Source organism: Bos grunniens, chromosome 2 (genome assembly GCF_055505025.1).
Source record: "Bos grunniens cultivar Pamir isolate PY7600 chromosome 2, Bosgru_T2T1.0, whole genome shotgun sequence".
NCBI lineage: Eukaryota > Metazoa > Chordata > Mammalia > Artiodactyla > Bovidae > Bos > Bos grunniens.
This window is the reverse complement of record NC_141166.1, coordinates 51,336,422-51,352,842: the sequence shown is the minus strand read 5'-3', so window position 1 is coordinate 51,352,842 and position 16,421 is coordinate 51,336,422. Positions and strand designations below refer to the sequence as shown.

General features: G+C 34.7%; 1 protein-coding gene across 12 annotated transcripts in view; it reads right to left on the bottom strand.

The window, feature by feature from the left end:
• PGAP1 (post-GPI attachment to proteins inositol deacylase 1) overlaps positions 1-16,421 on the bottom strand; it is a 79,762-nt gene that overhangs the window by 36,077 nt on the left and 27,264 nt on the right. For 9 of the 12 annotated variants that reach the window (XR_015144560.1, XR_015144549.1, XR_015144562.1 and 6 more), the window contains 7 exons: positions 13,058-13,110; positions 11,877-11,943; positions 10,151-10,256; positions 9,448-9,503; positions 7,914-7,997; positions 4,247-4,293; positions 3,809-3,860 (listed from right to left, as the gene is read on the bottom strand). Coding sequence is in view for 7 of the 12 variants with exons in the window: in XM_086347937.1 (XP_086204063.1) it covers positions 3,809-3,860; positions 4,247-4,293; positions 7,914-7,997; positions 9,448-9,503; positions 10,151-10,256; positions 11,877-11,943; positions 13,058-13,110 (465 nt within the window). In the remaining 5 variants the exon portion in view is untranslated. Of the gene's footprint in view, positions 1-3,808; positions 3,861-4,246; positions 4,294-5,677; positions 5,764-7,913; positions 7,998-9,447; positions 9,504-10,150; positions 10,257-11,177; positions 11,302-11,876; positions 11,944-13,057; positions 13,111-16,421 lie in introns of those variants that run through there. The other 3 variants (XM_086347974.1, XM_086347983.1, XM_086347996.1) reach the window with 3 other exon arrangements.

Sequence of the window (16,421 nt, the reverse complement as noted above, 5' to 3'; positions counted from 1 at the left end):
ATGGAATTTTCCAGTCAAGAATACTAGAGTGGGTTGCCATTTCCTACTCCATCGGATCTTCCGACCCAGGGATCAAACCCAGTCTCTTGCATTGGCAGGCAGATTCTTTACCACTGTGCCACCTCAGAAACCAGAGCATGTGCACACACACAGACACACACACAAAAGGACCACACAAGCCAAAGTTCCAAGCAACTGAAACCAACCAGATAAATGGTAGACAATATGAAAGATAATTACAAAGAACCATGGTTATCTGTGTAGCTATCCACTCTGAGAGCTTTTGTTACTCTCAAGAAAAATTTTTTTTCTCAAGAATTTTTTTTTCAGGTCAGTCAGTTCAGTCGCTCAGTCATGTCTGACTTTTTGTGACCCCATGGACTGCAGCACGCTAGGCCTCCCTGTCCATCACCAACTCCCGGAGTTTACTCAAACTCATGTCCACTGAGTCCATGATGCCATCCAACCATCTCATCCTGTCGTCACCTTCTCCTTCTGCCTTCAGTCTTTCAATTTTTCAGGTCAGAATACGTTAAAAAGATACCAGAGTGTCAAAGTACATTTACTTATAAACTTAAGCTCCATATAGTTATAAAATCAGTAGGAATTTGGCAAGATACTATTTATGAAATTGCTACATTAACGGGTAAGGGTAATACAAAGTTTGAAAATTTTTCAGTGTTTTAAAAATAAAAATTACCTTAATGCTAAGGTAACACATATAAAAAATCAAATACCAGTATTTGGATGTCAGAAACCCTTCAAGTTCTGCTGCTGTGTGTCAGGCAAAGCCGTGGTGCTACATTTAATTTAGGCAAAAGAATGACAAGGTAACTTTTCTCATATAACTTAGATTTCTTTCCAAAGGTAATTGTTCTCTTGAGAAACCTACATGCAGGTAAGGAAGCAACAGTTAGAACTGGACATGGAACAACAGACTGGTTCCAAATAGGAAAAGGAGTAGGTCAAGGCTGTATATTGTCACCCTGCTTATTTAACTTCTATGCAGAGTACATCATGAGAAACGCTGGGCTGGAAGAAGTACAAGCTGGAATCAAGATTGCCGGGAGAAATATCAATAACCTCAGATATGCAGATGACACCACCCTTATGGCAGAAAGTGAAAAGGAACTAAAAAGCTTCTTGATGAAAGTGAAAGAGGAGAGTGAAAAAGTTGGCTTACAGCTCAACATTCAGAAAACGAAGATCATAGCATCTGGTTCCATCACTTCATGGGAAATAGATGGGGAAACAGTGGAAACAGTTGCTGACTTTATTTTGGGGGGCTCCAAGATCACTGCAGATGGTGGTTGCAGCCATGAAATTAAAAGACGCTTACTCCTTGGAAGAAAAGTTATGACCAACCTAGATAGCATATTGAAAAGCAGAGACATTACTTTGCCAACAAAGGTCCGTCTAGTCAAGGCTATGGTTTTTCCAGTGGTCATGTATGGATGTGAGAGTTGGACTGTGAAGAAGGCTGAGTGCTGAAGAATTGATGCTTTTGAACTGTGGTGTTTGAGAAGACTCTTGAGAGTCTCTTGGACTGCAAGGAGATCCAACCAGTCCATTCTAAAGGAGATCAGCCCTGGGTGTTCTTTGGAAGGACTGATGCTAAAGCTGAAACTCCAGTACTTTGGCCACCTCATGCGAAGAGTTGACTCATTGGAAAAGACTCTGATGCTGGGACAGATTAGGGACAGAAGGAGAAGGGGACCACAGAGGATGAGATGGCTGGATGGCATCACCGACTCAATGGACATGAGTTTGAGTGAACTCTGGGAGTTGGTGATCGACAGGGAGGCCTGGCGTGCTGCAATTCATGGGGTCGCAAAGAGTCGGACATGACTGAGCGACTGAACAGAACTGAACACATACAAATGAATATACGTGATTTTGACTTTCATTTTAATGGAAAAGTTTACTTGCATTTAATAATTACAATCATCTTCAACTGAGAATAACTAAGATAGCAGAAGATTATAATCCTTCCTTTCTAACTTCTCTCTTCCACTTTTCTCCTCAAATCCAGCAGGCTTTTAATGCCACCCAGCACTTTCTTACAGCATCCGCTATAAAAAGTAAGCAGCGGGAAGAACTTGTTCTCCTACTGCTCAGCCAGCTGTTTCTTACATTTAGAAAAAAATAACACAGGGGACTAAAACTATATAAATACATTGTTTAACCTTTGAGACTAAAAAATAATATATTATTATTTAACATTTTATCAGGTTTTTAATCATTTATTTCCTTTTTTAATATAAATTTATTTTAATTGGAGGCTAATTACTTTACAATACTGTATTGGTTTTGCCATACATCAACATGAATCCACCACAGGTGTACACGTGTTCCCCATCCTGAACCCCCCTCCTACCTCCTTCCCCATCCCTCTGGGTCATCATTTCTTTCTTTCTAACTCTTAAATTGGGCTTCCACAGTAGCTCAGTAGTAAAGAATCCGTCTGTTTTGCAGGAGCCAGAGGAGACGTGGGTTCAATCCCTGAGTCTGGAAGATCCCTCAAGGGAATGGCAACCCACTCCAGTATCCTTGCCTGGAAAATCCCATGGACAGAGGAGCCTGGTGGGCTACAGTCCATAGGGTTGCGAGGAGTTGGACAGGACTAAAGTGACTTAGCATGCACAACTCTTAAATTACAGACTGAAGAGGATATCCAAACTGAAAATTGAAGGAAATATTTAACATATCTTATGAATGACTTGTTAGTAAGTACATCCTATTACTTTTGTTTTTGTTTTGCTCCTGTGTAGACAGTTACGAAAGAACTAGTGAGAGACCTTAAAAATGTTCTTGTGAGTGAAATCAGTTATTTGTCAAATGAAAACAAAGCTACATGAATAAATATGCACAAAGTAAGATCGACCAACGCGACAGAAAATACATCACTGCAATCATTCCAAAGTCAAGTGTAAGTGACTTGCTTTATTCATTCTGTCATCATTCCTCTCCTTGGTATAGTACAGACTTGACTATACATACAGATAAACAAACATTCATGAGGACAAATAACGAGTTGGGAGATGACCAGGACCAACCAGAGGACTTCACATTCAACTGTATGAATATAGTATTCATTATGACAATATTTTTTTGACAATATATTTTAAAGTATAGATTTATTTGAAGATTAAAACTACCAATTCTGGCACATGATTATCAGTGTAATAAATACAATGTGGAAATTAGAACAGACATTTTCTAATATCAAATTTTAGAATTGTTCTATTTTTCAACAACAGATTTTGTTGAGTATGCAAATTAACCTTTTGTAAAGACTGCTGACCTGCCACAACTGCTTAAGGAAATCACTAGCAATTATTAAATAAATTCTATGGAACCTCAGATAAAAGTAGATAGTTACTGAAGGGCTTAGCCACAGATAATATTGAAATTGAAATCTGTTTTGTGTCTTTTCGTGATGCTTACTTCCCAAAACAAATTCTGAGTATACTCAACTTAGTATTTTAAGACAGACCATTCTAAACAAACTCTCAAATTAAATCTTAAAATTTATCTATCTCTTGTTATGATGCTATAACATATAGATTTAATTTTATTTAGGAATGATGACCTGTTTTCATCTATGAAAGCTAAAAAAAACAAAAATAAAACACAAGCTATTCTTCATTAAGTGTATTTCTAGAGAAAATATTTCTAAAATGTACATTAGCAAATCTCAAAATTTATTTATTACCTAGATGAATTTAATCAAATAACATACTGTATATGCCTATATGTTCAAATATTTTTTTCATCTGGATATTAACATTCTAAAGCCATAATTTACCTTAATTGTTGGCAGCAGTTCAGCTTTCCATGATAAATCAACCCCTTGCCGGCTTGGAAATACATACAAAAATATAATTAAAGGACAAATATATTAAAGTATTATAAATTATAAATAAGCATCAGAACAAGAAAACATCTATGGACCTATCAGAGACACTTCTAATGAAGTCAAGTCTGATAAGTTTAACACGATACGCTTTATCCACATAGTCCTTTTGGGCACAGAAAGTCGTTTTTCCTAGCAACCAACCACCAATGTTTACAAAAATTACTAGTATGTTAATTTTATTTATTTTTAATTTTAAAATCAATATTATAATTTAGTATGGTAGCAAAATGACAATAAGTATACTTGAAGCAATTCTGAAAGTGTAATTTGAGTATATCTTATGTTAAGAAAATGAACAACAAAAGGCCTTTTGTTTAAAACACTTACCACATAGAAGTGCTGTTTATGCAGCCAAAAATCCAACTATTTGTATCCTATTGATTGATAACACAAACAAAACATAATATTATAGAAAATAATTATATAAAATAAGCATTTCACTGTTTATGATATAGGGTCAGTAGGCATAAGAAACATTAAATAATAACTTGCTATTCAGAAATGTATTCAAAATGGTCTCAAAAGTCAAACAGGTCAATGGTAGGCAAAGAAGTTTAAAGTTAACACAGACAGGTAAGCAAGTAACCTGGAGCAGCAGTATGAGAGATGAGATGATGGGTAATCTTTCCATAGCATACTGCTAAGCAAGTCTAATATCTGAACAAACATTTAGAGTTCAGCAATGTCCACATTTTAATTAGATAGAAATTACAAAAAAAGTAACCTACATTTTAACAAAAAACAAGAATGAACTACAAGTGGACTTTCATACAAAGAGGGGGAAAAAAGCCAGAGTCAAGTCAAGCACGATGCTGGATGCTTGGGACTGGTGCACTGGGACGACCCAGAGGGATGGTATGGGGAGGGAGGAGGGAGGAGGGTTCAGGATGGATTTTCTTTTAAAAATTTAAAATAAATAAAAAAAATAAAATAAAATAAAAATAATCTAATAGAGCTTTTTAGTTTATCATTTGAGTTCTCATTTGATTATGAGACAAATTACTTTTATGCAACTGAGACTGTGCTTGGATTGAAACACAATTCCAAGGGTTTAAGACTAAAGCTTAGTTGCTACTTTATTAGTGCAGATTGGGAATACTGCAGAGATGGTTGTGGTATTTTAACAATATTACATATTCAGCTTCAGTTATTTAAAAGCACTATGACCAAAGATTGTCACTTCAACTTTTAATGAAGTAGTAAGACCACCGCTCCAAGATCTAACAGTACTGAACTCCTACCAGGGCATAAGAGAATAAGAAACACTGCAGAGACAGCACAACTTTTTCCCTTAGTATCCCTTAGTATATAGACAGGGCAATAAAAGTATCAACCCTTTCATTCAACTAGTATTTATAAAACCTAATCCGCAGCCAAGGAATTATGCCAAGCCCTCAACAAAAATGATGAATCAAGCAGATTGAGTCTCTGCCCTCATGGAGTTTAAATAAAATTTTAAGATATTTTTCAAGAATATAGAAAAGCAAGTTGAAAGAAAACAAGAACTATGTGGTACTTCTCTACTCCCCACTGCTGACAAAATAGTTGTCTGACTTCTTTATCAATTATTTGTGCTTCCCAGTACAAAAACATATTACAAAACAAGGCAACAGAAGAGAACTGCATGGGCCTAGACAAAGAAAATCTAGCAACCTCTCGATCCAACCCATTTGTACGATTGGTTTTCGCAGCTACTAAAGGAGCCTATATCAAAGATAGCCTTTATTATGAAAACTGCCAATATTCCAAACTACTTACTTTGGTGTCTAGGGAATTCTGATTCAGTCACTAACAGATTGAATACAGTGTTATTCAAACCAACCTAAGACAGTGTTGTTAAAACCTAGAAGGTATCAAAAGAACAACTTCAGGTTATCTGGTAAACACTCTTACCTCAGTTAATTATAAAGCTTGTATTAAAAATCAGAGAAAAAATCACTCAGGATTTGCTAACTCCTGAAGTATACAGAAAACGCTACTTGATCATTAAATGTATAGATCTAAAAAAATATCTATCTATGGTAAAAAAAAAAAAAAAATGACGTCTTCAACAGCTGCTAAAATCATTAGATGAAGGACTGACTAGGAACTTTATAATGGATCATGCCAGTAGGACCTGAGTTCACTGACAAATCAGTGCACTGATTCTTTTGTCACTCAAAGTGGGACAACCACTTACCTACTGATGTGGTAAGTGTGCAGCTCTACTTATAAAACACTCCCACCCCCCAAAAAATTTATTCAAGATTCTAGATCTACCCACCTACCAGTTTACAGAAAACACAATGGATAGAAATACATGTTAAAAGATACCACAAGAATACAACCAACTAAACCCAAAACAAACTCATGGCATGGGAGGAAAGAAGAGGGGACTGTTATAAAAGAGACATAAGATCTATGAATCAAATGCCATGTATGTACTTTTTAGATTCTGATTCAAATAAGCCAACTTAAAACTTAGCTGAACAAAGGAAAATTGAACATGGGCTAGATACCATATGATATTAAGGAATATGTAATTAATTTTGGTGGATAAAATAATGATATTATAATAATGTGTAAAATTCTTATCTGTTAGAAAGATTGAAACATGTATGGATAAAATGATAAAATACCTGAATTTTGCTTTAAAAATGCTTTAGTCAAAAAAAGTGAGGAAGGATTAAATCAAATTAGCATGGCAGAGTGTTGATAACAGTTAAAGCTGTTACAGTTATATTCTACTTTTATATGTTTGAAAACGTCTATGACAAAAATTGAAAAGATTTTTTAAAATTCTCCACATATCCATGGATCTTATTACAGAAAAGGGGTCCTCTAATGAACCAAACAGATAAATCTGCACTTTGGCAAAGATTTTTCTCAATATAATACTGCCATTTTTATTTGGAATAGTGTGGATGTTGTAAGCCATCACCCTCAGGGCCAGATTCTCTTGGGATAAACTGTTCATCCAAATTTTAGGCTGAGAGGGCATAACTGTGGCAATCCACTAAAATTAGTATTCACTATTATCTAGCCAGTGTTCTTGCCTGGAGAATCCCAGGGACAGGGGAGCCTGGTGGCTGCCGTCTATGGGGTCACACAGAGTCGGACACGACTGAAGTGACTTAGCATAGCATAGCATAGCATAGCATAGCATAGCATAGCATAGTATTATCTAGCCCACAATGCCTGCCTACCAACTCTTGTAAAGATTTTACTATATATCAAATGGCAGTATCAACCAACTAAGTGATATATTAGATTCTAGTCCTAAAAAATACAAATAATCCAACAAAAAGGAAATGAGGGAACTTAAATTCTGCAAGATGTAAATATAAAGTGAAGAATCCTAGGATATGAGGGAAAAAATCAGAATAGAGAGCAAAGCACCCAAATTGGGAGACAAATTCCTCAAAGCAAGAAGTGTTGATAAATTATTAAAGTTCTAATATAAGAAAAGATGCTAAAGCATATAACATATTTGTAGCATAGTAGGTACTCATTAAAAAGAAATACACAAACAAAATCATCATACTGACATTGTAAATCTGGGTAACACTGTAACAAAAAGTTACTAAACTACTTCAGAGAAATTTTGGTATAAAACGTACTCCAAATTTCAGTATGGAAGTCAATGGAAAAACAGGATTTACTTTATAAAACAGAGAACAGTTTTGCTTAAATGTATCTATTCTATAAAGTACTAACATAATTTTAGAACTAAAGAAACTCTGAACTGAATTCCTTCATCCTAAACACAATGAAACTAAGGTAGAAAGGGTGAAAAACCTAAGCTAGAGGCAAAGTACAAGCTAACAGTATACCAATTATAGAAACATTTTGATCAGTACTTTTCAATCAATACTGTCTGTCCCAGATAAATGTTTTTCAATTAAATGGGTTTAATAATAGTTCATAGCTAAAGATGAGATCCATTAAGCTGAATTTTAAAAATAAACAATAGTCAGTCTTTAAAATTTACATAAAAGTGTACCAATTATCTTACCAGCATGGTGCTCTGACAATAGACATGAGTGTAGATTTTTCTATGATTTGCAAGGGGAAATGTAAAATATATCTTATCAGATTCCTAAAAACAAGAGGGAAAACAATAAAACTATTGTGAGAGTAGATAATTTCATAATTCAAAAATTCACACAAAGTAAAAAATAATTCTTCTAATGAATTCTAATGAATTATTTTAATTCTATCATTCTTGGTGTTGAGAACCATTACTCTAGGAATGAAAAGAAGATATAGATGCAAAACAGTACAAACTCTGTACACCTGAACTTATCTTGGAAGCATCAGTATAGATGCATGTGTTTTTTTTTTGTTTGGGTTTGGTTTTTGGCCTTATGACCGGACATTTCTTAGCTCTGCTCACTGGAAAGGCCTTAGAAAATGATAACGCACTACTCATAACACCTGTAAGTGCCCCAGTTACGGTTTTTAGACATTGTTTACCAAAAACTAGGGAGAGCTACTTTGAGAAAAAGCCAGATTCAAGATCTGGGATGGGAAATGTTACACAATGAGCTAAAATACTGTCTCATACTAGAGTGAGGAAAACATCAAAGACAACTAGAGAGCAGCCTTATCAAAAAGATCCAGGAGCCTACATTGAAATGGCTTCCACTGGTCAAAGACAGAATAGTTTTAATAGCAATTTTAATATCAAAGATAGGGCAATTATAGTATTTTAGTTTAGACAGAAACACAGAAATGTCTGAGTTCATAATAACACTAGAGGAAACTGCTCCCCTCCCCTCCACCAAAATCTTATGATCACTGATGGAGGGTGTTGGTGAACCAACTATTCTGAAAACCAGTAAATATAATCTCCTAAGATACAAAGAATTATCATTTTTTTCTTCACAATCTATTTGCTCCACTCTAGATAAATTTAGTAGACGAGAAGTTTTCTATATAGAATTTCAGTTAATAAAGAAGGAATAATCAAACCATAGTCTTATTACTTTTGCAATAAATGAATTAATGACTCTACGCCTTCTTCATCAATAATAGCTGCTAACATCACAAAAAGAGAGTCTAGTAAAAAGAAAAGCAAAACAAAAATGTGAATCTGATGAAGCATCTAGACTCAACTACCAAGTCACAGGAAGGAGTAGGCAAAGGAATATACGGAATGACACTACAGGAATGCAATCAGCAAAATCAAGACTGTGAAACTCTGGGACAGATGACTTTTTTTTTCAACAAATAAACTGCAAGGAAAAAAAGGGTAAAGGAGATATTAGAAATTTAAAGAGGAGTAAGAGATATATCAACAAATATTATGTAGATTTTGTTTGTACCCTGATTTAAGCAAACTGGAAAACAAGGAAACAATAAAAAAAATTTGACAGTTATGATAAAACTAGAAAATTGAACACTGACTAGATATTAGGGAATTATTACTAAACTGATTTAATATGGGAAAAGACAAGTGGTTATCTTCTTTAAAAAGTCTAACTTTGAAAGAGAAATACTAAAATATTTTGGAAAAAAGTTGTTAAGTCCATTGGTGGTGTACTTACATTGTAAGCCACATATGTCCATTTGGACACTTTTACTGGAACCCACATAGATGTTCCTAAGGTAAAAGAAATTAATTTATTTTGCTTTTAAAAAATATTAAGTGATTTCTTTTACTGAATACTTCTCAATCATAACAGGATTTGAAAAAAGCATCTCCCTGAATACCGGCTATTTTAAAATATAAAATCCAAGGAGATGTTCTCCATATACTCATCACCAGCACTCAGATCAAGTGAAGCATTTAAAAATTATTTGGTGTGTAACTCCAAGAAGAATGAACAGAAGTAAACAAATATTTTCCAACCTAAGTACAGTATGACATACATATTAAAAACAAAATTTACCAGCAAAAGATATGCTGTTAAACCAGAAGACTAAAGAATGATACTAAGAAACTAAGTCAAGAATAATGTAGCATTGATTTTAAGTGGCTGTCAGGAGAACAGAGGCAATTAACTCTTTTAAACTTAGTTACTGTCATATTATCTTCAGTACAAAATTTTTATCAGCAATATGTTATAAATCACTTTTTAATTTTTTCCCTTAGTCAAGAACCTCATAAGAAATCAGCACAGGGAAATTAATGAAATATAATAGGATTTTAACACCAGAAGCATTACAAAGAGTTTGTCTGCTAATGACAAATTTACCTAAAATAATATCCAAAACTATACTTAAAATTAAAATGTTATTACTACCAACCTGTTAAGTCAGAAATTATTGATGGATTTTCCTCAAAGTGTTTTGCTGGGTGTCTTATAAAATGGTGATTCAAAACTGACAATTTCTTCTTGGGATTTTGAGTTATCTAGAAAGAACATTGATACATGCTGTATCCTTTTATATCCATTGTGATGACCTAATGAAACTTTGTTTCAAGTGTGGATTCTTTATCAGCTGAGCTCCCAGGGAAGTTCCAATAATAATAAAGTCAACAGTTACTCTGGTCCAGGCACTGTTCTAAGTGCTTAACCTGATACTAATTACGCTTTGAGTTATAGTTCCCTTGTATGTATGTATGTTTTTCTTCCTAAACTGAATGCTTCTTGAGAAGCAGGGCAACATCCTAACATTTTAGTGTCTAATGTTTAGTAAAATATCCTAACATTTTATTGTCGAATATTTAGTCTAGTCTATCATATATAGTGAAAAAAAAAAAGCTCAGTTTCATAGTATTTTGATTCTTAACAGTATTAGTCAAAAATTTCTCATCTGTCCCTTAAAATATATCTGTAAAACACCCATCCAAAATTATAATTTATTACATGCAAGTATTAGGGTTTTCTCATTTTAGAATTTAATGGAAAACAATATATGATTTGTTAAAATTAGTTTGATTTATCATTTTTAAAGTATATACCTGTCTGAAACTCATCTGTTATCAGCTGAAATTGGATTTTTCCTAAACATACTGGTCATAGCTAAAGAGTCACAATTAAAACAATGTTGAAAAGCTAAAAAATGTTTGCATTCCATGATTATACAATTGCAATATTAACAGTGTTAAACCTATAAAGCTCATTTACTTTAATACACTAACTTAAATATGGCATCTTGTGATTTAAAATGTGGTAAAACAGATCAATTTGTGTCTTTCTTTTATCACTCATTCTCTCTGATGATAGTTACGCAGCTTTCTGAAGGAGTAAAGAAAAGAATACACTACCTTATTCCTAAGAGAAAATGCTACAGGAGCAAGGTTAAGACACAATAAAAAGGAAAGCATTACCTAGAGAACTACTGAGAAAGAAACCACACATAATAGTTTCTCAAAGAACTGGAGCCTTCAGGGGAAAGAACTTCCAAAACCTGCCATAATGACAAATAATACGAAAAACAAAAGTAACTTTTTTCTCCAAAGTAGGTGAAAGTGAAGTCGCTCAGTCATTTCCGACTCTTTGTGACCACATGGACTGTAGCCTACCAGGCTCCTCCATCCATGGGATTTTTCAGTCAAGAGTACTGGAGTGGGTTGCCATTTCCTTTTCCAGGCGATCTTCCCAACCCAGGGATCCAACCCACGTCTCCCGCACTGCAGGCAGAAGCTTTACCATCTGAGCCACCAGGGAAGCCAGATCCTCTGTCTATGGGATTTTTCCCAGGCAAGAATACTGGAGTGGGTTGCCATTTCTTTCTCCCTCCACTCCCCCAAAAAAGAAGAACATATATCAAATGTTAAACAGTAAAAGGGAAGAACTGAGGAAGATTTATGGTATCTTTCATTCTTTCAATTTTACTGCATTCTTAATTATTACTAGTGATCAAAGATTACAGATAAACAAAGATATTTCCATTTGAAACTAATCACAGTCAATATAAGGTGTAGGCTTCTACTATCATCCAAGTAAAAAAAAATGTATTAAATTTTTCACTGCTCTAACAAAAAGTTTTACTTCACTGAAGTAACTTTTAGTTTAAAAATACATACTTGTTTAGTATCAGCATCAATAAGATCAAAGAATGCTCGAACTGTAGTCAATTGCAATTGTTTACACCTGAAGAATAAAATGTTACAAATGAAACTTTCTTTAAAAATATACTTTTGATACAAACATAAATACACTTTGATAAAAAACAAAAATTAATGGAATATAGAAGTTTCCTTTAATGCTGTGAACTCTAAAATTATTTAACAAATCATCAGTATTAAGCATACATCTTAAAGCTGCTGCTGCTGCTAAGTCGCTTCAGTTGTGTCCGACTCTGTGCGACCCCACAGATGGAAGCCCACCAGGCTCCCCTGTCCCTGGGAGTCTCAAGGCAAGAACACTGAAGTGGGTTGCCATTTCCTTCTCCAATACATGAAAGTGAAAAGTAAAAGGGAAGTTGCTCAGACGTGTCCGACTCTTAGCGACCCCATGGCTGCAGCCTACCAGGCTCTGCTGTCCATGGGATTTTCTAGACAAGAGTACTGGAGTGGGGTGCCATTGCCTTCTCCGTCTTAAAGCTGAAACCTATCTAAATAAAGTAAATTTAATCTTCCCAGATATTTCAGAGTAGAAAATTATCCGGCTGCTCTGTCTTCCCTAAATATCCATGTCTACCCCAGACACAGGCATATTGTCTATCCCATCTTCACATGCCTGAATGGTTGTGTTCCTGACACCACTGATTGCACAGCCAGAGGAAGGTGAAAAGAGAATCTTTAAGCCAATGGACACAGAGATAAGATACTAGGGTTTATGTATTTCCTGCCCCTTATTTCATCTATTTTATTTATATTAAGCATAAATCTAATTCCTACTTGGTTTTCCATGTGCTGCTCCAGAATAATCAATGCTGCAGTAATCAAGTCCCTGAGTTTGGTGATTGGACAAGGGTCTTTGATTCTGCCCAACATGACAAATCCCAAAACTTTGACATTTGACATTAGCTTCATTTGAGACTAAAGCTACTGGTTCTTCAAGGCATGGTTTTATAGGTTGTCAAAGACATCTTGGTCAAACCAGGACAAGAACAAAGGTTGAAGTTCTAATCCCCTAAGTTAATCTTTCTCCCAAACCCTTATTTATTTATAGATAAAGCTCTAAGGAAGATAACAAACCAATCAATTCACTCATGAGAAAAGACAACCACCACAAACTGCCAAAATAAGTTATATTAACTTACCATACAATGGAGAGGTGGTCTGTTGAGACCCATGTCTTAGGCACTGCTGAACTCTAAAAGGAAAGAAACAAAATCAAAGTTAAGAAAAGCACATTTGTTATTCTTCAACAGGCTTGAAATTCTTATAGGCTAATATTTAGAAACATGTAACATTAGTTTCACTATTTTATGATGCACAGACATTTTAAAATGTCTTATAAAAAGGTGACCCCAAAATATTACAATATTTCCTGCATAAAATAATTCTCTTTGTCATTACTTAGTCAAGCTTAAATTATTCTTTAAAAATTATTAAAACATCTACATGTTACTTATTGAAGTTTAATGTCTAACTCCTCATTACTCTAATAGAGGTTGAGTTTATGAATTTTTAATAAATCATAGTGTATGTGTAAATTATAATAGATATTTCAGTCATTTTAGTTCTGACTAGACTGACACTTAATAAATTCTAAGATGTTAATTCTAATCAGGATATATCTGAGAGATGCCTAGGCCTGGTGAGACTTTATTCAAAATAAATATGCCTAATCACAAAACTACCAAATCAGACTTTTATAAGTGGAGTACAGACTTTCATTTAAGAAAAAAAATCTTTAGATGATTAGCAATATATACTACTGGTTAGAGACAGAAGGGCAAAAGCCTAGTAAAACATATAACTATTTTCAGGTTTCCTAACAATGACCAGCAATCTCCAAGAACTAGAGAACTTTTTTATACAAGGTAATGACCTCCTCGTGAACGAACAGCATCTTACATACAATGGGGGAATATTAAGTAAATCTAATATTATTTTTCATATCATCTCTCTCTCTGCACTGTCAAAGACACAATGAGATGCTCTCCCTGGAAACGTCAAAATAAAATGAAAACAGGAAACTAACAATGCTATGTGTGAGAAAATTTAAAGGCCTAACATGCCTCTTTAATTTAAAAAAAAAAAAGGTATTTATAACTTCTAAGGAGTCACTGAGTCATTGTAATCCTGGTACTCTGCCAATAACAATGTGTATTTGGGTTCCAGGCTCTACAGTTGAAGGAAAATCTACAGCTTACTAAATGAACTTATAAATGTTACATATCTTATTTAGGAATTATTGCTGGCAACTTACTTTAAAAACTGAGACAACCAGAGTTCACTGTGGTTCTAAGGTTTCATTAGATTCTCAGTAAAAAAAGAACTCAGTGTAGACATCATTTACTATTAACTAGGACACAAAGCTAATTTACCTTCAGTCTAATATCTGTGTTAGAGCTAAAAAAAGGAAAGTCAACACAAATAATAAAGGTAGCTGCTCATAATCTTTGTGGTAAAAACTGCTGAATGTCCACCAAAATCTGCTTCCATTTTTACACAGTTAGCTAGAATGCATATTTCAGTCTCTTTACGCTAAGGTGTGACTAAGTACTCTAACAGTATGTAAAAAAGAGTGATATGTGCCACTGCCAGGCCTGACTGCTCTCCCTCCATGCTCTTTCTCCTCCCTTCCTATGGGTTGAAACAGTGATGATTAAAGCAACCTTTTGGGTAAGGCATTCAAGAAGGGGGAGCCTGAGTCCTTTACTGAGCCTCCTTCATAAACCACCCACCACTTAAATGCACACCTAGGGCAGTTAAATGAGTAAAATGTAAAATTCTACTGTTTAAGTGCCATTATCTGCATAAGTGAATATTATAGAAGTTTGGTCTACCATACTAAAATAACTAAGGTCTCTAACTTGAATGGTTTTTTAGTCCCAATGGGTTTAATGTCATTTAACTGGTCTTGAGATAATCATTAAAAAATTACTTCTTAATAATTGTTTTTTTAAGGAGAACATACATGTAGATACATAAAAGACTAAAGATTATTTGGGAGCTAAAAACTAAATAATGAAATAAAACTCAGATTATACAATAACCAGCTTTAAGTTCCATAATAAGTAAAATATATTTTCATCAGAGACACAGATACACTAGTTGTCTTAAACACAATACATTAACAAATTGATTAGAAAAGCATGCGCACACATAGCATTAAAAAAAAACAAAATTCCTTAAAAGCTGCAGAAGGGGGTATCAATATAGCATAATGCTCCAGATCAAGTCTGCTGCTAAGTCGCTTCAGTCGTATCCGACTGTGCGACCCCATAGACGGAAGCCCACCAGGCTCCCCTGTCCCTGGGATTCTCCAGGCAAGAACACTGGAGTGGGTTGCCATTTCCTTCGCCAATGCATGAAAGTGAAAAGTGAAAGTGAAGTCGCTCAGTCGTGTCTGACTCTTAGCGACCCCATGGACTGCAGCCTACCAGGCTCCTCCGTCCATGGGATTTTCCAGGCAAGAGTACTGGAGTTGGGTGCCATTGCCTTCTCCGAAGATCAAGTCTAGGAAATAAGTTATACCCAGTTTTATATGACTAAAATACCTATTTTTACTAGGAATTTCATATTTAGAGTTTTGAGAACTAGAATATATCTGCCCAAAATATTTCAGCAGCAAAAAACGAGATTCATACCAACAATGAGGTTAGAGAGGTTTACCAATTAGTAAATTACTACTAATTAGTTCCAAAGCTACTATGGCTATATCATAGCTTCTCCAGTAGTAAGAAAATGGTGGATAAGGGCAGAACAGCCTAATAATTTTTGTTCTATCTAGCATTCAGTATTTACTTAATGAATAGCAATCTAAGGAAGAGCAATAGTAGCTAAGCCGAGCAAAGGCATACCTATGAAGAGAACAACTATGAAACAAAGAACCATCATTTAAAAAGCAAAAGGAATGCTATGAATTTTCTTTGTAGAAATTAAACTCAGTTATATTTAGAGACAATGTGCATACTGAGTTTAAAAGTTCAGCTCTTACCTGAAGACCTCAAAGTTAAAAATACAAGAATAATGTAAGTCCTAAAAAGAAACCTGAACTTATTTTACAGAAACTGTGTATCCCAGTTAAAGATCAAATACCTGATGTGCTAGCAGGGAAGAATAAGTAGCAAGTTAATTAATCAGGTCTCTATCTACACTTTGATACTCTATCAAGTATCAATCACTCATTCCTGTCCAACTCTTTGCAACCACATGGACTGTAGCCCACCAGGCTCCTCTGTCCATGGGGTTCTCCAGGCAAGAATACTGGAGTGGGTTGCCATTTCCTTCTCCAGGGGAATTGTCCTGACCCAAGGATCAAACCCTTGTCTCCCACATGGCAGGCAGATTCTTTACTGTCTGTGCCATCAGGGAAGCTACTACCAAGTATCAAAGCTAATTTTAAAATTTTAAAACCAGTAAACCTTCATTCAAGTATAAAATTCAAGAGTATGGGAAATGTTTGATCTTCTACTACTGTTGTATATAGCATACCACTGAGATACACAAAGG